This window comes from Toxotes jaculatrix, chromosome 9, assembly GCF_017976425.1.
Source record: "Toxotes jaculatrix isolate fToxJac2 chromosome 9, fToxJac2.pri, whole genome shotgun sequence".
Classification (NCBI taxonomy): domain Eukaryota; kingdom Metazoa; phylum Chordata; class Actinopteri; family Toxotidae; genus Toxotes; species Toxotes jaculatrix.
The window spans coordinates 2710202-2734490 of NC_054402.1; the positions used below are offsets into that span (position 1 = coordinate 2710202).

Below are 24289 nucleotides of genomic sequence, written 5' to 3' on the forward strand. Positions count from 1 at the left end.
AAAATGTTCTGAGTACTGTCTCCACCACTGCTAAAAAATTCTATTCTGTACTCAGAACATTACAACTTTGCTCCTCCAAATATTAAAACTTTAACAACAAAATTCAGACTCTGTGGCTCCGTTTGTCCTGGTGGTGGTGTGAATAAATGATGGACTCAGACTTAAGCAGCTCTGACCTAAATACAGTCAGACCCCTGTGTTTCCAGTTTATGTTCAGCCTCTTCTGGGAAATAAAGTTGAGGTGAGAGACTGGAAATCCTGGACTCTGACTTTGTGAACCTGGAATAAAAGTTTTCTGAAATTTCAGAACTTGAAATAAGCTTGAGTAAATTTCATGGGAGGAGAACTGAAACTACAGGATTTCAAACTCAGGAGTTTAAATGTCTGTCACTGTCAATTGTTCGGTTTCTTATAAAGCTGAATGACTAAGGCTCTGTTCAGCCTCCATATCGGTGTGAGTGGGTGTGTAACTGTGTTGGGGGGCTTGTTTGAAGGCTTGGTTTTAGGGTCAGGTCTGGTTTTAGGGTTAAGATTTGGCATTTAGTTATGATACACACGAACCCGTGGGACTGAGGGGACATAAATTGAGGTCCACGTGGGTACAGTCTTCTTTTTGAGGGTTCAGACTTTGTTTTAGGGTTAGAATCGGGTCTAGGTTAGGGTACGGGTTGGGGTTATGTATTTAGTTGTGATGGTTCAGGGGCTAGGGAATGTATTACGTCAAGGAGTGTCCTCACAAACACAGGAAGACAGGAATGTGTGTGTCACGGTGTTTTGTGTGTGTGGGTGTGTGTCACGGTGTGTGTGTGTTACGGTGTGTGTGTGTGTGTGTGTGTGTGGAGACTGGAACTCTTCCTGGTTCAGCACTGTTGTTGTCTCCGGCTTCACTCTGACTCTTCGTGGCTTCTTTTCTCCAGTTTCAGCGTCACATCAAACTGCTGACTCATCACGCTGATTAACTACCAGCTGGACGTGTAAACCACCAGTTACGTTCTGTTGACTAGCAGCGCCTCGGTGGTTAGTTAGCTGGCTGCTAGCTGCAGGAGCCCTGTTGATAACAGGTAAGACGCTTCGTTATGTTGACAGTCGCGCCGGTTAGTTGTTGGTTAACCTGTGAATTTAGCTAGTCTAACCTGTTCTGACTTTGGCTGCGGTTCTAGCTATAGTTAGTTTGTGTTTGTTAGTTTTGTGTCCGTTTCTTCAAACTTCAGTCGGATCCACTTCACTAACTAGCCTAACGTCTGCCTAGCCTGTAGCCTGCTAGCAGCCCAGGGCACTTTCCAGACTCCGGACACCAGACTCCGTTAACATTTTGAAGTGAGCCTCGCTCACCGGTAAACGGATACTAATCCGAAAACATAACCTGTGATTTTATCATATATTATCTAGAGACACTTACTCATTCGACTTACTGTTAACACAAATATATACTTTACTTTCACTGGATTTAAACTTGACTGAGTTTATGGCTCCGTTATGGTGTATGCGAACAACGGGCTAAACTGCACCTTTTTTTTTTTTTTTTTAAACCTGCTGATTTTTAAAAATAAGAATCCTGCTTCGTGACATGCCACGCCGAATTCATCAAAGGATCCAATAAATATGTATAAAGTGTACCTTTCCAGGTAATTTACATTATGAATGTCAAACGACGCGAAAGAAACACAAATATGCGTGTTTGTACTATGCAGTTCGGTTTACGATCAGCTGTGGACAAAACGAAAGTGGAGGATGAAGTATTTGAACAGTTTTTTTGTGTTGGTAACAAAATCACAGTGTAAACACACGTTTTAATAGAAGCTCTGCTCCGTAAAACTTAGTCATAACATCTTTAGATAAAGTTCTTATAATATAAAAGTCAGTATATCCAAGTAATTTACTCTAAATACAGTGAGGTCCAAAAGTCTGAGACCACTGGTCAAGATACTTTTGTTTTGTATTTGTGTGAAATGTATATTTTTTTGTTCCATTACAAATGATAATATCAGTTTGACAGTTTGAGTGAAAGGTTGAATCTTTACAAAATGGAGATGAATTTCAGAATCTCTCAGTATTTGGAAGAATGGAGTGGTACTTCTTCTTGGTCAGGGTGCAGTTAGTTCGGTTCAGGTGTCGCCAGAGAAGGCAGAACACCCCCAGACCTGAACATTCCCACCTCCATGTTTCACTGTGGGTCTGATACACTGTGTGTCATTCTCTCTCCCATTGGTCTCCTCACATACACCAGTTACTGCCATGAATATCAGACTGGGATTCATCAGTGAACTGCTGGAAATGCTGGTATTCCTTGGCTCACCCCAAGTGTTTGGCCTTGTTTCTACAGCACCGCCTTCTCTTGACAGTACTTTAGCTGATTGGAGTCTGGTGTTCTTTGTTTAGCAGATTCTGTATCTGTGATGAAGTTGCTTTTCTATCTCTCAGTGAGCTAAACTGGATGTATTGATCTTCTGATGGTGTGGTCCCTTTGTTCTGAATGCACGTGCTTTGGATAGAACTGATCCATGTTCTGTGTTTTACAAAACCAAATCCACCTGAGCGTCGTCTGAGCACATGATTCAACGGAAGAGACACAACTCAAGGAGTCTGGCCTTTAGAACAAAGGAGTTCAGTCGGTCAATGGACCAAATTTGCTTAAATTTGATTGTTGACATAGAATTTGAAAACACACACACACACACAGTCACTGCACAAAAGAAAATAGAGGAGAAGTATTTAGATTCTTTATGTCAGTAAATGTAACAAAACTGCATTGTAAAAACACTTGATTTAAGGAAAAGTTTTTAAACTTCATGAAGTTATAGTAGTTTCAGAGCTGGTTGTGTACAAAGTGTTTAAAACTAGCTACAGGTGTGTTTCTGCATATTTTCAGGTATGTGGGCAGCCTGCTGTAACTGGTTGTGTATGGACTCATCTGATGTTGAACAGTCTGGTGGGGGCGAGCATCGTCATCAGTCCTACACTAACTCAGCCTTCACCAGTCAGCCATCTTCTCCTCCTGAACACACCTGTAAGGCCTGTGGGGGGCACTTTGACACACCTGCCAAGAAGGTAACCCCCACCACCAGATCTCCGCCTGTAAAAACACACGGACATGTGTGCTGAGGGTCAGAGTTCAGAATCAGTTCATCTCAAACCAGTTCCATGTGGTCTAGGTCTGGAGACTGTGCTGGTAGAACACCTGTCTTAGTCTGAGTGACAGTAAACGCAGGAAGTAGCCACCTGAAACAGACATTGTGGCTCACTGCATATGGAACCATTTCCCCTGCCCCTTTACCTGTCTCACTGTCTCCCTGTCTCTCTACCTGTCCTACTACATCGGTGATTGTCTTTCTCATGACCTGTATGTTTTTACCTGTCTCTCTCTCTCTACCTGTCTTTACCTGACCTACTGTGCCTCTCTTCACCTGTCTGCCTGTCTCTCTTTACCTCTTCCTCCCCCTGGCTTAATACCTCTTCCTCCCCCTGGCTTAATCTCGTTGTACTTACGTATAATGACAATAAAGGCATTCTATTCTAAAGGCATTCTGTTCTCCAGTGGTCGTTCTACCTCTTTCTTTCACCAGTCTCTCTCTCTCTCTCTGCCTGTGTTACAACTTTAATGGCTGTCCCTCTCTCTACCTGTCTCTCCGCCTGTCTGTCTCTCAGCATGTGTGTGTGGACTGTAAGAAGAACTACTGCAGCCGTTGCTCTGCCCAGCTCACGCCCCGCCCCCGCCTCTGTCACACCTGTCAGCGTTTCTACGGCAACCTGCTGGAGCGGGCGGAGCTTATGAAGCTCAAAGTGAAAGAGCTCAGAGACTACCTGCACCTGCACGAGGTCTCCACCCACCTGTGCAGAGAGAAGGTGAGGTCATTCAGTAGCCCCTCCCCACCCCACCGAAATCCCAGCCCCCCCATTTAAACTAGACTTTCCTGTTCTTCAGGAGGAGCTGGTGGAGCTGGTCCTGGGTCAGCAGTCTTCACCATCCAGTGGCTCAGCCCCTGAGACTCTGACCCCTGACCCCCCCTCTGAGTCTTCTGACCTCCCTGACCTGACTCCTCACATCTCCACCTTAACACCTGACCCCCCAACACCGACACCAGTCCTGACCCCTGACCCTCCCGCTGCACAGCTTGAAGACCCGGACCCCCCCTCAGAGACCTCCCCCACCGAGCCTGACGTTCAGGATGAACACCAGGTAAGACAAGAACAGGAATTTATACTTGAATTACACATCTGCAGTCATGGAAAAGTCCTGGAAAAGGGTCCTGGAAAAGTTATCCATTATATAACTGTCCATCTGTTTCAGACCTGGGACCCCGAGGAGCCCCCAGTTTCAGGTCGTAGGGCCTCTCTGTCTGACCTGAACTGTCCGGACGACATTGAGGAGCTTAGCGTCCGACAACTGAAGGAAATCCTTTCCAGGAACTTTGTCGATTACAAAGGCTGCTGTGAGAAGAGGGAGCTGATGGAAAGAGTGAGCCGGCTGTACCAGGACCAGCAGAACTTACTGGGTGAGCCTTCTGAGCCTGTTTTTTTTGTTCTTGTTGATCTTTGCAGCTTGACAACAGGGGCTTAATGTGCAAATGTGCATTTACATCAAACCGAAGACATCAAGGTTTCAGTGGCTTCATGACGATGAAGAGCAAATATATGGACTTGTTTGGCTTAATCCCCAGTGTTGTGTCCCCGAGAACATTAGGGATTGGACTGTTGGAGACCATCAGTGTCTTTATTCTCTGGGTCTATTTTCTGTCAGAGCGGCCACACCTCTGAAGCTAATGTCTTTATTTAATGATAATTAATAGGAAAAGGACCATGACTGAAGTCTGTGAAGTAGCAGAAGGTATTCTTCAGTTTTCCTTCTGCCAGTGTCCACTGTGGACGTGTGGAAGACATAAACGTTTCAGTAAACATCTGAACCATGAGATGAGACAAGAGAGGTTTCACTCTGATTTTCAGTGTGTGATTCAGAGCAAAGAAAATCACCATGTTGCTGTGTCTGAGACTACTCATGGAATCTACACAGGGATCAGATTTTCAGTTGATGTTATCAATGATGTGTTATTTAAAAAACTCAATCAATTAAAAAAAACTATTTCCTGTCTTTCAGCTACCAACACTGTGAACGCATCAGGTGAGCTTACTGTTTCCTCTGAACCAGTTAAAGTGAACAGAACATCTCACCAACAGACCAGGATCCTCCGCATATCATCATATCATAAGAACAGTCAACTGTAATTAAAAAAAAAAAAGTTCTGTTTTGATTATTTCATGATTTATTGGTTTGTTTTTTTATTTGTCCATTTCAGTATTTAATTGATAATGTATTATGAAGCTAAAATAATTGGTTGATTGATTGATTTCTTGAGTGAAAGAACACTAATGTGCAACTGAGGCTGAGATGGATGTGATTTAGTGCTTATATATACAAATAAATTCCTCTTCCCTGCCATATAATGTGTGTGCCAGTTAAGCATCAATTCCATTACATATTGTCCCTCACAGCTCTCCGTATATCTTCCTGTGTCTCCCTCTAGAGTCCAGTGGCGGTGCTACAGGTGTGGAGGAGAACCTCTGTAAGATCTGTATGGACTCTCCCATCAACTGCGTCCTGCTGGAGTGTGGTCACATGATCACCTGCACCAAGTGCGGCAAAAGGATGAGCGAGTGTCCCATCTGCCGCCAGTATGTCGTCCGAGCCGTCCACGTCTTCAGGTCCTGAATAGTCCGACCCCGACCTGAACCCAGGTAAACCAGACCCAGTATAATTTACCAAACCAGTCTGATCTCAGTTTAACCTGCTTCCAGTTTTCAAAGGTTACTCTTAGTGTAGTTTCAGTCTTGTATTTGTTGTGACATTTGACACAAATAAAATTAACTGGGCTTTTTTCCAAACCAGGTTAAGTTAAAAAGTTAAGTTTAAAACTTCAGTCTGTTCCGTGCTTCAGTGACTGTCTTCTTCTCCTCTTTCTCTGCAGGACCAACTGTGCAATAAAAGCAAAGCAATAATGTGCAAATCCTCCTGCAGGGACCCCCTACACTGGCTTTTATTTTGGTAACTCTATTTTTCTAGTGTAAATAAGAATGTAAGAAGTGACCTTATCTGACCTTCAGACTGCAGAGCTGCTGTTGGGACACTGAATGTTTGTACAGACTGACTCTACACCTTCACAGCAGGTGGATCGCATGTCTGATTTATGAGCCAAGAATCCTCTGTGCCTTCACCTGCTGGAGGGGGTGGAGCTCCACCAAAGAGAAATGTGGCCTTACCTAGACGGGTGAGGAGGGTCCGTTCAGAGCTGCACAGTATCAGAAAGTCATCACATGGCCTTTAACTTACTGAACATTACAAAGAGCACACACAGACTGTGCTCTTATTATAACCTGTAATGTGTTTACAGTCTGCAGTGAGTTTACACTGTAAAAAGAACAAAGTGAAGTGAAGTAAAACAGCAGATAAAAAAATCAGTAAAGGACAGTGGACATTCTAAAATCATAAAATCTGTGCCTCATATCCGTGAGAATACTCAGAGAGCAGATGGAGAGAAGTCTAAAGCATAACCATCGTTGGACTCAGCAGCTGCTTTAACCGTGTCGAAGGCATGATCAGGTGTATCCTCACGACAGGTGATAACAGCACTGTGAGGTCCTGTTTGGCATCAGGCTCGACGTGTTCACTGAAGAACATCAACTTATTCTTTAAACTGCCTTCAGATCAGATCAGATCAGATTATCAGTAGGATAAAAAAACCCGCCCCCAGCCTCAGGTGATTGGTCAGTCACACCTTTACCTTCTGACATGCAGGTGAGCATCCTGCATCAGGAAGTGAACGTGTTCTCGGTTTTGCATTTAGGTCTGGTGCTGCTGTTTTCCCTTCAGATCCTTGATGTCACAGACTGAAAAACTCTTCGGAAGCTGATGTGAAAAAGACAAAGATTTAAAATTCAGAACCAGATCACTGTGTTTTCAGCTGAGACCACAACTCAGACATACACAACATGTGTAGACTCCAGCCCTAACCCTGTACATTTTCACTCACTTCACCAAACCTCAGCTGTTCAGTTTTAAATTCAGTTTTTATTGTTGCTGCCGTTCTCACAGGCTCTGTTCTCCGTCATGTTCTCCTGGGACCTGGTTGCAACTAGTTTTTGGCTTATGACCACTGCAAACAAAGCAGCCTCTGAACACTTTGCATATGGTCATGGTCTGTGACCAGTTCAGTGATTTCTTTCTGCTCAGTCTGTTTTCGTTTGAATAAAAACAATCTGTCCTCAACATATGAAGTTATTCAGTAACTCCCACAGCCCCCAGTTATAGTACAGAGCTGACCATGGACCCAGGATAGTGGATTCCACTGAGGCCTTATCCTTTATATTTTTTTTGTTTGTGATTTAAAACATGCTATTTTTTTAGGCTGATTCCAGTGTTTTTTGTCACATTTGTGACTATTTCTAGGGCAATGAAAGCACATAATTACATAAAGATTTCATATAAAATAAAGCAGCGATTCTATTTTTATAGATCAGTAATTTCCCTATGACTCTCTTTAAAGTTTCCTGGAAATAACTTTATAAATTTATAAAACACAACAGGGACAAAATTCTGAGACAGTTATTCAGAGTTTATGTGACGGTGGAGAATTTAAAAGCACTTAGAAAATGACAGAAAATGTAATGGAACAGTTTAATTCCTGAAACTTAAGTGGACCTATCACTGTACTGGACCTCTATCTTATTGTCTGATTCTGGAAAAGTAACCAAACTGTAATTAATCTGTCCATGCTGAACATTTAAAATTTTGTTGATTTCTTTTGGTTGAAGAACTTGTTTAGAGACGATGTGGTAGAGACACAGTGTCCTTTTGTGTTTTTCTTTTTGTTCGAGTGAGATCATTAGGTTTGATTTTTGCTGTGGATATTTTGGATTTTCTTATTTGTGAAAGTACTTAATGAATTTCTGACTTCGGGATCACACATTTCTTCTGTAATTTTTGCCTTTTACACCAGGATCATCATAGCTCAGCCTCAGTACATTCATTCATTCATTCATTACAATGCACTTTGATATCTCTGCTACAATATTAGTGAATAACATCATAGACAGAGCACTGTGAGAGTTCTAGGTAGCTGTTGGCATCGTTAGCTGTCCCCTCTATGACCAACACAACTGGTAGCTAACATGCGAGCATCCAGCTTTGCTCCTTTAGGCTTGTTAAACTGCAGACCTTGTCACACATTTGAGGTGTGAGCTGTGATTTCCACCACCAAACTTCGGTTAGAGGATCAAAGAGGTGAAACGATTCAATATTTAACAAAAAGAGATTGAAGTCCATCAGAAAAGAATTTGAGTTTGAGCAGGTTTTAGGTTTTTTTCTTTCATTCTCTCAGATTTAACTTTAATGAGAAACGCTAGTAGTGGTCGGCTGAATGCTGCTTTAACTCCTCTGTTTAATCACAGTTCAGACACTTTGTGATGTTCTTTCAACATCACTGGGATCAGTTAGAAATGAAATGTTTTAATAAAGAAGTTTAGATATCTGAGTGAACTTTGCTGAATAATTTTGTAATAAAACTGATCTTCTCTCAATTGTTTATCTGCTGTTTCCTTAAATTACTTTGACACGTCATTACTGTCCTGCGTCATCTGCAGCCTTATCACCTGAGACTTTTTTTAAACAGTAACTCATAACGTGTGTGAAAGGACACTTTGTTAGTTTGGCATTTCCTTTTCTTTTGAATTGGGGCAGTTGAATAAAACAGAAGACACGAGTTAGATAATCTGTCAGAACGTACAGGCGTTAAAACAACAGAACAGTTTAGGACATCAGTTTGTTTAGTCACTGAGGATGTGGGAGGCTACTGTACCATCTTTGAATACAAAATTGATTTAAGACAAGGAAAAAATGTAAATATAATACTAGTAACAGTGGGAGGTGGGGACAAGCTTAATTTCCTTCCTGATGTTCTGTCAGGAGCATTGTGACTTCAGTCATTTATCTGAAATTTGTATTTTTAGTCAGTGTTTTTTACTTTATTATAGTTTTATTTTTTATTTTTATTATAGTGTTGTTTTCTCTGGTACTAAATTCATACACTACCACAGTGAGGTTCAGTGACCCAGAGCAACATATTCAGATGTGTGCCTGTGGCCTGTGGATGGAGCTGTCTCCTCACAGTTCTCTGTAGAGTAGAACAGAGCAGACTCTTGGTTTTCTTTGGCACTGTCTGTTTGACCTAATTAGACAGTTATTAATTTAGGAATACTCAGCTCATACCAAAGTAACCTTATTGGTCGACTTTAGTCTTTGATGTTGTAACCTTATCTAATTTTGTTTCTGTCTTTGAACATATCACACTAGAGGACTGTCGAATAAAATATCTTTTTTTTTTTATGATACCAGAATGTTTTGGTGATTAAAACTGAAATTACAAAAGATATAGATCTATCACTAACACACAGCCTGACCTTGATAGAAAATGTTGCTGAACATTCAATCATTTTGTGTTAAGAGAAAACGTGTTCATGAATTCAGCCTGAATCTTTCCACAATAGATTACAGTTTATTCTGTATCATGTTTTAAATTAAACTATTTTATCTTGTTGTTGATTAAATGTGTTAACATTATATTCTTATGTTCGTTACAGTTCAATATTATGACGGTAGAATCATACAAATGTTGTATTATATGTAATAGAGCAATTGGGTGGTTGGTTGGTCACGTGGTCGTTAATGGGCGGGGTTTTTGCTTTTCTCGGCTGCCCATTGGCCATTTTGGAAGTAGAGGGTTGGATCTTGGCTGCTCATTGGTTGGTTGTTTGGATAATTGGGCTCCGTTTGAACCGGAATCCCGCCGCAGAGAAAAGTGTCAGGTTACCTCAGGCTCTGTTAGCATGAAGTTACGTTAGTCCTCCATCATTAAAACCAGCGGAGGCTTTTATTAAACTAACCCGCCTCTGGTTCACATCAGCGGGCTTTTATGGAGCAGCACCTCAGTGTTTAGGCGGATATTATCCCCGGTGTTACGGCTCGTTTTGTTTTATCTTTGTGGATAACTTCATCAGACGTAAAGTGAGGCGGGTGTCATGGCAGAGGGAGCGGACTGTGGTTCAGTCGGCGCCGCGAAGAGGAAACAGCCAGCGCGGAAGAAGAGCCGGCAGAGCCAGCAGAAGAAGACCTCCAGCAGCCGGGTACGGTCTGATGCTAGCTAACCTAGCTAACTGTTAGCTCTGCTAGTGTTTTACTGTAAACAAAGTTTTAAAGTATCCCGACAAACTGTAACCGAACTTCTAACTGGTGAAAAATGAACACAATGTTCTAAAACTTTGCTGATTGCATGTCTAAATTAACGATTAGAAAAGAGTGGATTACTGCGACGTTACGGTGCTTTCACCAAGTTTTCGTAGCAACAAGCTAAAGTTTAGACACACTAAGAAAAGCAGCAGGCCGCAGACAGTAAGCGGTTTTAACCTTAATGTTGTGTTCCGGTCAAATTTGACCCATTTAAAAGTTTTATCTCTGAAAAATGCAGTTCATTTGATCAGACTCACTTTGTCGGCAAAGAGGATTTCAACACACAAAATAAATTGTATTAATTTGCATACAATTTGTGTGTTTTATTCAACTTTTGTACACTCTCGGTGTTTCCGGTCAAAAATGACCGGTCATTAGAAATGAATTGTGGCGGGGGGACTACAATCAGTGTAAAAAAACTGAGCTCAGGTACATCCTCATTTGTCAGATGGACGCACGCATGTACACTTACACACACACACACCTTGGGTTTGGCTTTTTGTTTCAATGCATTGTTTGAGATGAAGATATTACCATTGCTTTCTTCTACTTAAATGTCTTACTTTCATGATATAATTTCACTGTAGCATGATCTTTTTACATTTTCCATAAATTTCACCCGAAAGTTGAACATCCCTAAGTTTTTGTGGGTAGTGTGTGTTGTTTTACAGTTTATGATGAATCTCAGTGGAATGGTCATTTTTTGACTGGAAACACAAAATTGTTTAACATGAATTGAACACAACTTGAAGGTTAATTAAGTGACACACTTTAAATCAGAAGTCACACATCGTGTTACAGGAAAATACAAAGACATTCGACCTAAAATACAAACACAGCGGAAGAGGAATAAATGAAACTTAACCAAACCAGACCACAGGTTGTTCTTCTTCCATGATCAGTCCCATCAGGAGGCATCTGATGGTCCCAGATCCATCCATCAGCAGGACAGTGAGTCCAAAGAGACCGAGACACTCAGACTAAATCTACAGAAGAACTGTGGGGCGTTGTCCAAGATGCTGGAACAACCCACCTGCCAAGTACCCAAGAAACTGTGTGCAGGTGTACTGAGGAGAACTGGAGCTGGTTTAAAGGCAGAGGGGGTCACAGCAAATACTGATCTGATCTAGATTTTTTCTTTTTGCTGCTCTTTGGGTGAAGTTCACTGAGGAAAAAAAATTATGGCTTTATTTTTGAAAACATCCTCACTTTACTTTTGTCACTTGAAACATTTTCACAGGACTGTGTGTGTGTGTGTGTGTGTGTGTGAGAGAGAGAGATGGTTTAAAAACTCCCTCACAGGATCTCAGTTACCTGTTTTAGAGCAAAAGGACTTCACGACTCCCTTCAACAGTATAAATCGCAACAAAGTCAAACAAATAGTTTGACAGAATAAAAGGAGTTAAGACTGAAGGAAAATAAAGATAAGATTAGGAAGGACATCAAATTCTCACATTTGAGAAGCTGAAGTGTGAGAGTATTTTTTGCAGAAAAATGTTGAAGATCATTAATTGATTATAAAAGCTCTTGGTGATTCATTTTCTGTCACTCATCTAATTAAAATTGCACCGCCAGAGGTGACTGTAGGGGGCAAATGAATAAAATGAAGGAATTGCAAAGTTTAATAAGGTTCCAGGTTTCTAAACACCCAAGGGATTTAAGGGTCAAATGAGTCGAGTTTTATAGATTTTGCAAGTAATTTCAATAAACCTGTCAAGTCTGTTATTTCTGCCCAGTGAGACATTGTTTGATAAATTCTGACATCTTTTAATGGAGTTTGGTGTGTGTGTTTGTTTCAGGTGAGTCTGGAGAAAGTTCTGGGTATCAGCACAGCCAGCAGCAGTGGGTTGACCTCTGACCCCAACTCTGGGCTCATTGCCTATCCTGCAGGGTAAGCCCCGCCTCCTCCAACTCACCTGTTTATTGGTTGACGCCCCCCCAAAAAGTGGCAGTCTGGTGTTCAGAGTCAGTGCTGGGTGTGATGACCAAATCACGGGCTGCGTTTTTGAACCATGGAAGGAGAAAGTGATCAGACTCAACTTCGGTCACTGTGGGAGACTGAGCTGATGTTTTCCCAGCATGCATTTCTGTGTCAGTTTCAGTACAAACATGAAGAGTTTTTCATGAATTCGAACCCTGCTGACGTCCTGCTGTGATTTTTATCTTGCGTTTCAGGTGTGTCATTGTGCTGCTTCACCCGAAGAAGAACAAACAGAGTCACATCATCAACGCGTCCAGGTAGATCTGTCGGTTTCACCTTTACCTGCTCACTGATGGTTTTAAGATGTTCTCAGCTCAGTCTCTGTGCAGACAGGAGTATTACAGTAGTATAAGGACTTTTCTAATCATGACATTGTCTAACAGAATCATATCAATGATTGCATTACATGCATTAGATGGTGATTGTGGTGTAGTTGTGGACTGATGGTGACAAACTGCAGCTTAATGTGTCTGATAATTACAGCTGAAGCCGTCACATATCATCTTATGTGCGAGTCTGACCTGTGATGGTGTTTTATTGCTCTGTGTTTGTGATTCAGAAAACCCTTCAGTGCGTTGGCGTTTTCTCATGATGGAAAATACCTGGTCACTGGTGAGGTAAGACCTGAGACCAACACACCTGTCTCAGAAACATTTTCACCATGTGTTCTCTTTTTTAAAGTGTGTGTGTGTGTGTGTGTGTGTGTGTGTGTGTGTGTGTGTGTGTGTGTGTGTGTGTGTGTGTGTGTGTGTGTGTGTGTATTTTTCAGAGCGGTCACATGCCCTGTGTGCGGGTGTGGGAGGTGGGTGGAGGTCAGGTGGCCGAGGTTCAGTCTCATAAATACGGAGTTTCCTGTGTGGCGTTCTCCACCAACAGCTGCTACATCGTCTCTGTGGGATACCAACACGACATGACTGTTAGCGTGTGGGACTGGAGGGTGAGGACACACAAAAAAGTGACTGAGTAAAAGAGTAGGCCAGAAAACAGGGATTGATGATAGATAAGTACTGTCAACTGAGACCTGAAAACCTGAGAACTGATATGTGTGATATGAGTTTCTGTCGCATTGCTAAACACTTTCGAAGACATTTTAGTAACTATCATAACATATTTCTGTATTAGTCAAACATTAAATTGATGTTTGGACTTCCTGTCTTTGCGTCTGTGAGCAGAAAGGTTCGATCATCGCCTCCAACAAAGTGTCCAGCAGGGTTTTCGCCGTCTCTTTCTCTCAGGACAGCAGCTACTTCGTCACTGCAGGAAACCGACACGTCAAGTTCTGGTACCTGGACGCATCCAAGGAGCGACGGGTACTGTCCTGACCTCTGATCAGCCAACCACAGCTCGTTTTGTCGTGTGAAGTAATAGCTTTTCCTTTTTCCTTTTGTGTTTTTTGTTTTTTCTGCACACCCAGGTCAACAGCACGGTGCCTCTGATAGGTCGGTCGGGTTTGCTAGGTGACCATAAGAACAGCGTTTTTAGCGGGGTTGCCTGTGGGCGTGGCCTCATGGCTTCCAGCACCTACTGCATCACCAGCTCCGGCCTGCTGTGCCTGTTCAACAGCAGCCGACAGCTGGAGGCCTGGGTCAACCTCAAGGTCAGTGAGGAAACACCTGTAATGGAAAAAAAACAGCGTATACGTGAAAACATGTGCATGTACGATATTACTGTTTACGGTAACTGAACATTACTTGATCTAACTAATCAAATAATCGTCGCTGTTGACAGACGTCGTCGGCCAGTTGTCTGGCGGCCAGCGAGGACTTCATCTTCTGTGGTTGTGCTGACGGCCTCATCAGGGTGTTCAGTCCATCCAACCTGCAGTACATCGCCACCCTGCACCGACCACACCGACTGGGAGTGGACCTCACTCAGAGTGTACAGCACGGGTGCGAATACTGTGAACAGGCTGGATAACAGAGATTCAGAAACACACGCATAAATCCTCTGATCGTGCTCTGCCTCCGTTTTCAGCAGCCTGTCACCTGCCAGTCCAGGTGCTCAGTACCCTGACACGCTGGCTCTGACCTTTGACCCTGCTGCCAAACACCTGACCTGTGTGTACAACGACCACAGCGTGTATGTGTGGGATGTTAAAGATGTGAGGAACGTGGGGAAGCTGTACTCTGCCTTGTACCACAGCAGCTGTGTGTGGAGCATCGAGGTGAGTGCAACGGAGTACTGCCAGGTGTACCACTAGTACTGCCACAGGTACTGCCAGGTGTACCAGAGATACATCGGGTACTTACAGAAATATTTAATTAGTAGTAGAAACACTTCCAACACGACCAGCAGTGCTGATCTTGGATCGCACGTGAAGGTCTGAGTATTGATGAGGTTTGTTAAATGTCTGCCGTGGTTTATAAACCTGTGTCCGTGTTTCTCCTCAGGTGTATCCGGAGCTGGCAGAGGTGTCTCAGGCCTGTCTGCCTCCGTCCTCCTTCCTCACCTGTTCGTCTGATAACACCATCAGACTGTGGCACACCGACCCCCCCACCGCGCACAGGAACCTCTATAGCAACGTAAGACCAACAGCTGACTCGCATACTGCTGGTTCAGGACTAAACAGAAGAAAGTTTACAGAAGGCCCGTTTCTTTTTCTTGTCTTACGTCCATCACTGTGCGTTACTTTGTCAGGACCTGTTGAGGATTTTGTATGTGGGGGAGAACACGCAGCACCTCCAGGCAGAGGGGGAGAGGGCGGAGGCCGTAGGGTCTGATGGGAAGGCTGGGATCAGAGTGCTTGGTATCAGTCCTGATGGACAACACCTGGCAGCTGGAGACCGCTGTGGAAACCTCCGGTGAAACACACACACACATACACACACACACACACACACACATACACACACACACACACACACTGACAGGTGTGTGATGAGGTCTGCTGACATGTTTCTCTCTGTGTTCAGTATCTTTGGTCTGGAGTTTCTGGACGAGTTGGTGAAGATCGAGGCTCATGACTCAGAGGTGTTGTGTCTGGAGTTCTCGCCCATGTCCACAGGTAAAACCTCCGGTCAAAGGTCGTCTCCATAACAGCAACAATAATGGTCTTTATTTATAAAACACTTTTCAAATCGAAGCAATCCAGAGTAGCTGCTGATCCTGTATTTGTGCTCATGTTGACCAGATTAAAATCTTCCACTTATTTCCGTCTTATGGCTCCCTCCCCTTTTACTGACCCACTTATCTTTTTCTGTTTTTTTTCTTGGTGACACCTGAATAATGATACTGCTGTTGTTTCAGGTGTGAAGCTGTTGGCGTCGGCCAGCAGGGATCGACTAATCCACATCTTCAGCCTCGAGAAGAACTACAGTCTGGAACAGACTCTGAACGACCACTCGGCCTCCATCACTGCCGTCAAGTTCACAGGTAAGAAAGTTCACAGGTACAGATACAATCAGACTTGTTATCAGAGCAGCTCTTTACCTGTTACCTGTGTTCCAGGTGAGAGTCCAGAGGTTCGAATGGTGAGTTGTGGAGCTGACAAGAGCATCTACTTCCAGACAGCTGAGCAGGTCAGTCAGAACACGTTTAGATTTAAAGAAATATCTATGGAGTTCTGTTTGAGCTTTGCTCAGGTACAACCTGAATAATCTGAATAACACCTGAATAACACAAAAACACACTTTCCCTGTCTCCCTTGATTCACTGTGGTGTCGTCTTGCCTGTTGTGGTCCAGACGGCGGAGGGTTTGTCGTTCTCCAGGAGCCATCACGTGGTGGAGAAGACGACGCTGTACGACATGGACCTGGACTCATCAAGGACACACGTCGCCATCGCCTGTCAGGACCGAAACGTCAGGTAAAAAAAATAAAAAATGTAAATACCTGAGTCTGATGTCTGCAGCCTCTTTAAAGAAATGTAGTCTCTGCTCTATGTGAACAGCTGAAGCTGATATTGTGTGTGTGTGTGTGTGTGTGTGTGTGTGTGTGTGTGTGTGTGTGTGTGTGTGTGTGTGTGTGTGTGTGTGTGTTTGTGTGTGTGTGTGTTTGTGTGTTTGTGTGTTTCTAGGGTGTACAACGTGGAAACCGGGAAGTTGAAGAAGTGTTTGAAAGGCTCGTCCAGTGATGAAGGAGCTCTGCTGAAGGTAAGGACGGGCTCATTGCTTGTTGTGGCTAGTAGCTGTAGTTTTTTATAATCATCATCATCATCATTTAATCTATCAACAGGTTTCCTGTGCATCCCTGTTTCCCTGTCATTTAAGTCCTGGTAAATTACAGATTTACCTCAGAAAACCTGGAAAATTATGAAATGTCCTTTTATAAGGTGAAACAAAGACTTTTATAGTCTCTCACAAGCTCCCAGAACTGGTTTCTGTTTCACGTCTTCAGAGCAGCTGAAGTTGATCCAGATCGAGTTTTATGACATGAAGTTATCTGCTGAGAATTTCACATCATAAAACTTTATTGTTCAAAACCGAGTCACAAGAAGTAATTTTGTTCTTAGAGCCCATGTGTAATGAAAGCCATAAAAATGTGTTCATTGATATGTGGTGATTATATTTAAGCCGGTGCATTTTGTGCTTTTTGATATTTCAGATAATTATACAACAGTGATTTCAAATGGTGGCGTTTGTTTGGCTTGTTTGGGGCAGGTTGGTGTCAGGAAATCTTCTGTGTGATTGGCTCACATGTCTGTTGTGTTGTCTGCAGGTTCAGATGGACCCGTCTGGGAGTTTCTGCGCCACCAGCTGCTCTGATAAAAACATCACCATCTTCGACTATGAGTCAGGAGAGTGTGTCGCCACCCTGTTCGGACATTCAGGTGAGTGAATCGAGCTCACCTGGAGGTGTGTGTTCTGTAGGTCGCGTTCAAAAAAACTTTATGTTCGTGATTTCATTTTGTTTAGAGGTTTATTTGTAGGTGAGTGAATATGATTAAATGGCAGATAAAACATTTGTCTCATCATCAGGTGTTTGATGTTTGCTTACCTGCCCTTACCTTTGTCTCCTCAGAGATCGTCACCTGTATGAGGTTCAGTCAGGACTGCAAACACCTCATCACTGTCTCGGGAGACAGGTAAACTGTACTGATAGCATGAGACAGGTAACCTGCATTGATGTCAGGACACAGGTTAACTGTACTCAGGCGCATCAGTGTTGAAGAAGCTAACTCGCTGTAAATCACATTTAAACTCTTTTATTCTATGTTTTAACTTTGTGTTGTTGTTGTGTGTGTGTGTGTGTGTGTGTAGTTGTGTGTTTGTGTGGAGGTTGGACTCTCAGATGACCACCACCATGAGGAAGAGGCTGGGCCTCAGACTGAAAGGTGCACCTGAAGCCTCCAGCCGCAAACATCCGAACATCAGGTGGGTGAGATGTTAAAGATCTGCAGGACGGGATCTGACGGAGATGTTTGGCTGAGAGTTAACAGGATAACTTCATCTGGTTAACGTGACATTATATTGAACCTGTTTGATTGTTGTGTTGTTTCAGGAGGGAGACCTTCATCACTGTTCCCTCCTCTCAGCTGCATCAGGTGGAGGAAGAGGAGGAGGAAGAGGCTGACCGCAGGACTCCAGCCAGACCGGACTCTGCTCACGGTGAGGAGGAGGTTAAAGATTAAACATTTCTGAAGATGACTTTATATGATGTTGTTTCTGTGGATTAAACAAACACTGAGGTTAAGTAAAGTGATTAAACATCAGTACTTTATTTACACATTCTTTATTTGTGCCGATATGATCCATTAACAAATACATGGATCGGCCCAGATACTGATCAGTAGGATTTTTCTGCTGTCGCTTTTTGTGATGTGGAATTTCTACAAGCAGTCTTTCAAAGGCGACAGATCTCCTGCTGTCTGTTTCTGTAACGATGGCTCGAGGTGTCGGGTGTCACTGTGAGCTTTTATTGTTTTTATTGTTTTTTAATTTGTATTTCTGTTTGTGTTTCAGACGCTCAGCTGCTTACGACCAACGGAAAACTGCCCATGTGGTTCAGAAAACTGGTCAGTCTGATGTTTCGTGATTAATTATGCAACTGATGAGTTTACAGATAATTAACAGGATTAATATATAATAGCTTGTAGATTTTCCTCCTTGGTGATGGGGTTCAGGTGGGTGTGTTCAGGTGTGTTTCGTGTGTTTAACAGGGCCAGGGCGGAGCTTCCACTGCCATCCAGTCAGACATTGAGCCTCGTCAGGTACGGAGTCGGTGGACGGAGCAGCTGAACCCTCTGACCATCTGCTCCGTCTTCTCCCCGAGTCCCACCAAGAGTCAAGAGGAAGAGGAGGAGGAGGAGGAAGGCTTCTACCCTCAGAGTCTGGAGAGTCTGCTGGGAGAGGAAGAGGAGGAGGAGGAAGATGGCGAGGAGCAGGAGAAGGAGGTGAGCATGTAGAGCGCTCAGTGGTTAAAGGGACAGTTCTTCCTAAAACACAGGTGCAGTGTTTCCCATTAATTAGCTCATAGGACATATTAGAATGTGGTTACCTGACTGTGTGTGATGCTCAGGTGCTGCAGACTGCAGGTGAGGACAGAAGCAGCTACATCCTCTACCCCAACCCCAACACCACCTCTGACAGGTGAGATGCTCATCAGTTATCAGCACATTCAAAGCGTCAGAACATAAGACGTTGTGTTCCTCTGTGTGGACTCTGCTGCGTTTTAATGACGCAGATCTTTCTAATGTTCAGTGTTTTGTGTTTTTGTTCTCCTCCGTGCGCCTTCTCAGGGAGTTTGATGTTGAAGCTGTGACCGACCCTCGGCGGTCTCTGACCCAGCTGGAGGTCAGAGGTCAGGGCACAGAGCCAGTGTGGAGCACTCAGCTGAGTCCAGACTCGGCCTGCTCTGAGGGGTCTGCAGGAAGTCTGGAACAGCAGCACGACACCGGTGAGACCTCGGATTAGTACACACATATAACCTTTCCCACACAAACAGTATGTGTGCTATGTATATCATTACCATCATTGTTAGTTTCTAAGTGTTCTTGAGTTGTCTCACCTCCTCTCTCCTCTCTGGTACCAGACACAGACTCTCTGAGTCAGGGCAGCTCTGTGGGCAGTTTGGGTCTGGAGGACGACGAGGACAGAAACTCTCTGAAGAACCACTTTGATACTCTGGCCTCCAGCCTGAGCGAAGGTATGAACAACGCTGCTTCATTGTCGTCATCCTCGTCACAGAGTCATAAAGGTTTATGTTCCCACCACCAGTTTGAATTCGCTTGTCTTCTTTTTTTTTTTTTTTTTTTTCTTTAAGCATTTTTAACCTTTGACCTTTCAGAGAAGTTTGACACTGACCTGAGGACTCTGCAGCCTCCAGAGGAAAAGCACTTCCTGAACCCTCGGCTCAGTATCTCCACCCGCTTCCTGTCCCGCTTCCAGGACAGAATCAGGTCTGTACCCAGAACTGAGGCTATGACCTTTGGCCTGGAGGGGTCACAAAGTATGTCAGTTGGGTGTTGTCATGGCGATGACTGTTTCCTGCTGCTGTGTCATTAGGGCATGGCCGAGTCGAGCTCCACCTCCTGTCCTCATCCCGACCAGGATATCGGAGGAGAACAACGTCAGCAACGCCTCGGTACAGACGCACCTGAAACCCATCTGAGAGCTTTGAGTGTATATAACACACCTGAGCAACATGAGCTGGAGCTTCTGTTAAATCGATTCGTGACTGAATGTTTGTGTTCAGGTGAATATGGAACCAAGCAGCGACGTGGTGTCAACAGAGTCGACTCAGAAAGAAAACACCAGCGGCAGCAGCAGTGGTGGTGGTGAGTCAGCAGTTTCCTCTGTTTTTGTTTTTTGTTTTTTTTCTCTGGTTTTCAAATGACTGGCAGAAATCATTTAAGCACAACTGTGAACAGGAAGTCTACAGGTCCTGTAGACTTCCTGGTGAGACAGGTGAGCTGTATTTTTTTTAACTTTGTTTTCTTGTTGATGATATTTGGTATTAATTTGTAATAACTTTGCAGCGTCCATGGTAAAACTTTAATGGCAGTAATGTGAGGATTTATTAAAGATTATTTTTGTGGCTCATTAGACAGTTTGATGTGAGACATGAAAGAGTCGAGGTTGATGAGTGAAGACTTCTTAAATAAAAGCTTGTTTCCGTTTTTTATTTATGTATTATTATTTTAAAGATGAAGGTCTTTGCTCAGAAATTGACATTTTACAATGCCAGTTGCCAGTTAATTATCTATAGATTGATTAATCAGAAAGTCATGTTATAAATTGCAGAGCCACAGTCCAGTCTGCAGCAGCAAACAGTGAAAAACTGGAAATGCTGAGAATTTTCAAAATCTCTGAAGAAAACCGGGACTTCTTCCACAGTTTCTGCCTGAACTATTATTTTATTTTCTTTATCTGTAAAATATAAAATTCAGAAGCTTCAGTTGTGTCAGTTTCAGAGGTTCAACTTCTGCTTCGCATCAGTTTGGAACTCAAGAGGAAACGGTTTGCACATGTTTAGATCAGATAATGGTCACACGTTTCCTGAACCTGCTCTTCTCTGGCAGCATCAGATCCCTCTGAAACTCACTAGAACTCACAAACTCTGTGGTTTCAGCTCCGCTCAGAAAGTCTCATTTCAGTCCTTTTACACAAAATGTTTAGAGTGAAGTTTGAGTTTCATGTTTTCTTCTCCCCTGAGGGACTCCACGAATCTTAAATGTTGGACTGTTCCTTTAACTTACTGCTTCATAATAATAAACGACAGAGCAAGGACGTGTGTGTATGTGTGTGACCACAGTGAGATGCAGCCAGTCCATCCTTCGTAAAAGAACCTCCTGCATGATATCCCATCAGCCCCTTCGCCGCCCAACACGGCGACGACACACTGTGGTGGTCGTCCAGTGCAGAGGGATGCTGGAAGGTGTGTGTGTTTGTGGACAGCGTGTGTTTGGTGTCTTCTTCTGGGTTTACTTTCTGCATTAAAATTCACACGGTGTTGTCTCGTGTCTTGTGTTCGTCCCCTCGGTGCGGAGTCTGTTTGAATCACATCTCAGATCAGCAGAGTCAGGGTTCCCACTGGTCCTGGAAATCCAGGAGTATTATCAGGGGACGTTGGTGAGAAGTCCTAAACATAAACCAGGACAAATGTTTCAGTCTCTTCAGATGAGGTTATATTTGAAGGCAGTAATGTCGGGCTTCAACTAGTCACTTCTGTCATTATTAATTCATCTGCATTTTATTTTTGTGATCAAATGATTGATCATATGTTTCTCAGTCAAAGGTGACGTCTTCAGGTGTCTTGATTTCTGGCTCATTGTCCTGAAACATAATCCCATCTGAAGAGAGCTGAGGTAACCTTTGACCTTGTGGTCACAGTGGGAACTCTCAGTCAGTCCTTCCTCTTTTAATCACTGAGTCTGGTGGAAGATCACACACCTGTGTACCTCATCATTTGGTCTCTCATCAGTGTTGAGTTTCTGACCTCCTTCTTTCTCGACCAATCAGACATCACCTCCAGGACGCTGATGACCCACAACAGCAGTGTGATGTCTGCAGTCCAGCAGGGGGCGCCACGGCTTGGATACCTGGGAACCACAGCCAGCTCCAGGGCCAAAGTGAGCCAGGACCCTCCCACCTCCTCCACCTCCACCCAGGAGGAGGAGAAGGAAAATCTGCCCTCCTCCTCAGACCCCCAGCCTCCTGCATCCCCACTGTCTGCTGGTTTAGACCTCGACAGCACAAAACCTGACCCCCAGCAGGACCAGAGCAGCAGGTAACATCTCGCCCCAGTTTGTCTTTTTATAAAAACAAATTACATTTGGAGTCAAAAGTATAAAATAGTTTGAGCAAAGAATCTAAAGTTCAAATGTCTGTTTCTCATCGTCGTCTTGCTTCTGTCAGCGTTCCTCTGTCCTCCCACAAGTCTCAGGATCCTGTACCTGCAGTAAGCCCTGAGGTATTGGCCACGCCCACTGAGGTGATGTCACAGGGCGGAGTTGGGAGGTGGAGCGTTGGCAGCTTGGAGGAGTCCCTGATGAATCAAAACCAAACACTAATTGTTAGCCCCTCCCCCTCCATCACACCCACAGCCACGCCCACACCATGTGACATCATCACATCCACCTCTGCCCCCGACGTCAGTACCTGCTCCGCCGCCAGGCAGGGAGACGGCCCGGGACAAACCAACACCAGAATCCAGACTGATCCAGGTAAGACTGGAGAGTGGTCCCATTCAGACCGGTCAGACTGGTCAGACTGGGACTTCAGAGATGGTTCTGGTCTGCGCTGTTCACTAACACAGACCATAAATATCACACACCTTCGTCAAATACTATGAATTTTTGCTCAAAGCAAAAAAACTTCAATTGATTTCAAATATTCCAACTTTTTTTGTGCAATGTTGCTGTTTTTCTTGAAACAGATTTTTTTCTCTCAAAATAATATAACCTTTTTTTTAAATTTCATAAAAAAATATCTTGTAAGTGCATTATTAGTCTGGAGAGATGATGTTTTCTCCCTTCGTCCCAGAATCAGACGAGTCTGCGGGAGCTGATTCTTCCTCCTCTGCCCCATCCACCTCTTCTTGTCCTCCGTCAGAAAGCCTCTGCGCTCCACAGACAGGTAACCTCCTGTGACGTCCACACTAGAACACCTGTGTGTCTAACATTGTGAGGCTCCGGTAGCGCCACCCTCAGGACAAATCCTCTGTGTTCAGAGAGGATGAATAAAGCACCAGGATGTTTTTGCAGGTTCGGTTGATGCTGATGAGTCGGTGAGTGTGCAGCAGTGTCAGCAGGTGGCCAACGAGCTGAGACAGACAACGAGACGAGCCGTACACCTCTACCAACAGGTTCAGTACTGACTAACTTGTCTCGTGGTCTTCTGATCATAATCATTTTCTCTTTAAATGATATAATCTTTCCCCAAAATATTCAATTTTAGAAATGTTTATAAAATCTGATTTTTTTCCCCCCATTTCTTTAATTATTACTTGTCCAAATATTACTTTTTGTGTAATTGTGTGGTTTTCTGTCACGACCTAACGACTTTATCCAGGCGATTTTTTAATGAAATATTTCCCCTTTATCCTCAAAACTTTGTGATGTTTTTGCTCTCAGAATTTTGTTTTTGACCACACTGTCGTTTTTCAGCCTCTTCAGATTTACATATTTTTTGATTCTCCCTCCTGTAGCTCAACGTGTCGGCTGGGACTGTGGAGCGGCGTCTTCAGATGTCATCTGTCCTGCAGGAGGCGTTTGATTTCGTTCACTCTGAGCTGCAGGCTGTCCTGCAGGGAGACGGGAGAGGCAGCACAGCTCCCTCTGGTGGACTGGAGGACGAGAGGACAACGTCCCTGCTGGAGAAATACTCGGACCTGTTGGTTCGGATGACCCAGAACAAACTGAACCGAATCTGACCCAGGACCAGCTGGTCGTCCGTTGGTATGGGGGCTGAAAGCGGACAAATTTCACTTTAACGTCAGCCTGAATGACAGTTCTGCTGTTAATTCAGTTCAACGACTGACATCAGTATTGAATTTAAAGCACCTTACGTTTGTTTTGTAGCAGAAAACGGCTTTATTTGTTTTACATCACGGTCACTGTGTTTGTACATAACCTGTAGTTTTATATGTTTCTTAATAAATGTTTAATGTCTCGTAGAATTTAATATTTTTATTTATTCATTTATTTTACTTGATATGTTCTCACTTTCAGCTGATTATTCATTATCACTTTAAACAACATGGACACTACAGTCAACGCGCGGAGGCGTCTGTCGTTCATATGATCAGTGAGTAGATTTCATTCTTTCATCCTACCTGAATTTGCAGGCCTGAAAAATACAATTTCAGAGTGGCTTTTTAAGTCTGGATAAGAAAAATACAGTAACACGTGAATACGGATCCCCCAAAGTTACATTTTCTTATCTTGACTAAAATGCTTGTCTCACTGGAATTAACCCACTAAACATTAGACGTCTGATGGACGTGCAGATCGTGTCTATATTGCGTCCGTCGGTCCATGACTAGTTCTGGACATTTACTCGACGTGCAAACTAGGTCCGATATTTGGACGTCTAACCAGGACCCCACTTCCACGTCAATATGCAGTTCAACATTTGAACGTCGGACTAGGTGACTTTT

General features: G+C 43.6%; 2 protein-coding genes across 6 annotated transcripts; both read left to right on the plus strand.

The window, feature by feature from the left end:
- Nucleotides 1-820: 820 nt before the first annotated feature.
- rffl (ring finger and FYVE-like domain containing E3 ubiquitin protein ligase) lies at nucleotides 821-8568 on the plus strand. Its single transcript, XM_041047014.1, has 8 exons — nucleotides 821-1061; nucleotides 2870-3048; nucleotides 3646-3843; nucleotides 3923-4177; nucleotides 4289-4493; nucleotides 5093-5116; nucleotides 5520-5730; nucleotides 5961-8568. The coding sequence occupies exons 2-7, from the start codon at nucleotides 2872-2874 to the stop codon at nucleotides 5702-5704; spliced, it is 1044 nt and encodes a 347-aa protein (XP_040902948.1). The 5' UTR covers nucleotides 821-1061; nucleotides 2870-2871; the 3' UTR covers nucleotides 5705-5730; nucleotides 5961-8568.
- Nucleotides 8569-9846: 1278 nt separating this feature from the next.
- Nucleotides 9847-23802, plus strand: wdr62 (WD repeat domain 62). Of its 5 annotated transcripts, none has more exons than XM_041046806.1 (34): nucleotides 9847-10170; nucleotides 12073-12164; nucleotides 12449-12511; nucleotides 12814-12871; nucleotides 13024-13191; nucleotides 13427-13564; nucleotides 13669-13851; nucleotides 13983-14143; nucleotides 14229-14418; nucleotides 14645-14776; nucleotides 14892-15055; nucleotides 15167-15258; nucleotides 15501-15626; nucleotides 15702-15772; nucleotides 15937-16058; nucleotides 16269-16344; nucleotides 16910-17021; nucleotides 17213-17276; nucleotides 17452-17565; nucleotides 17693-17799; nucleotides 18154-18206; nucleotides 18351-18584; nucleotides 18710-18780; nucleotides 18930-19087; nucleotides 19223-19336; nucleotides 19478-19589; nucleotides 19696-19774; nucleotides 19886-19967; nucleotides 20945-21067; nucleotides 21652-21919; nucleotides 22048-22355; nucleotides 22675-22767; nucleotides 22896-22996; nucleotides 23339-23802. In XM_041046806.1, the coding sequence occupies exons 1-34, from the start codon at nucleotides 10066-10068 to the stop codon at nucleotides 23561-23563; spliced, it is 4359 nt and encodes a 1452-aa protein (XP_040902740.1). In that variant the 5' UTR covers nucleotides 9847-10065; the 3' UTR covers nucleotides 23564-23802. The 5 variants fall into 5 exon arrangements, with proteins under 5 accessions (XP_040902740.1, XP_040902741.1, XP_040902742.1 ...); XM_041046807.1 differs by having other exon boundaries at nucleotides 14232-14418; XM_041046808.1 differs by lacking the exon at nucleotides 20945-21067.
- Nucleotides 23803-24289: the final 487 nt, after the last annotated feature.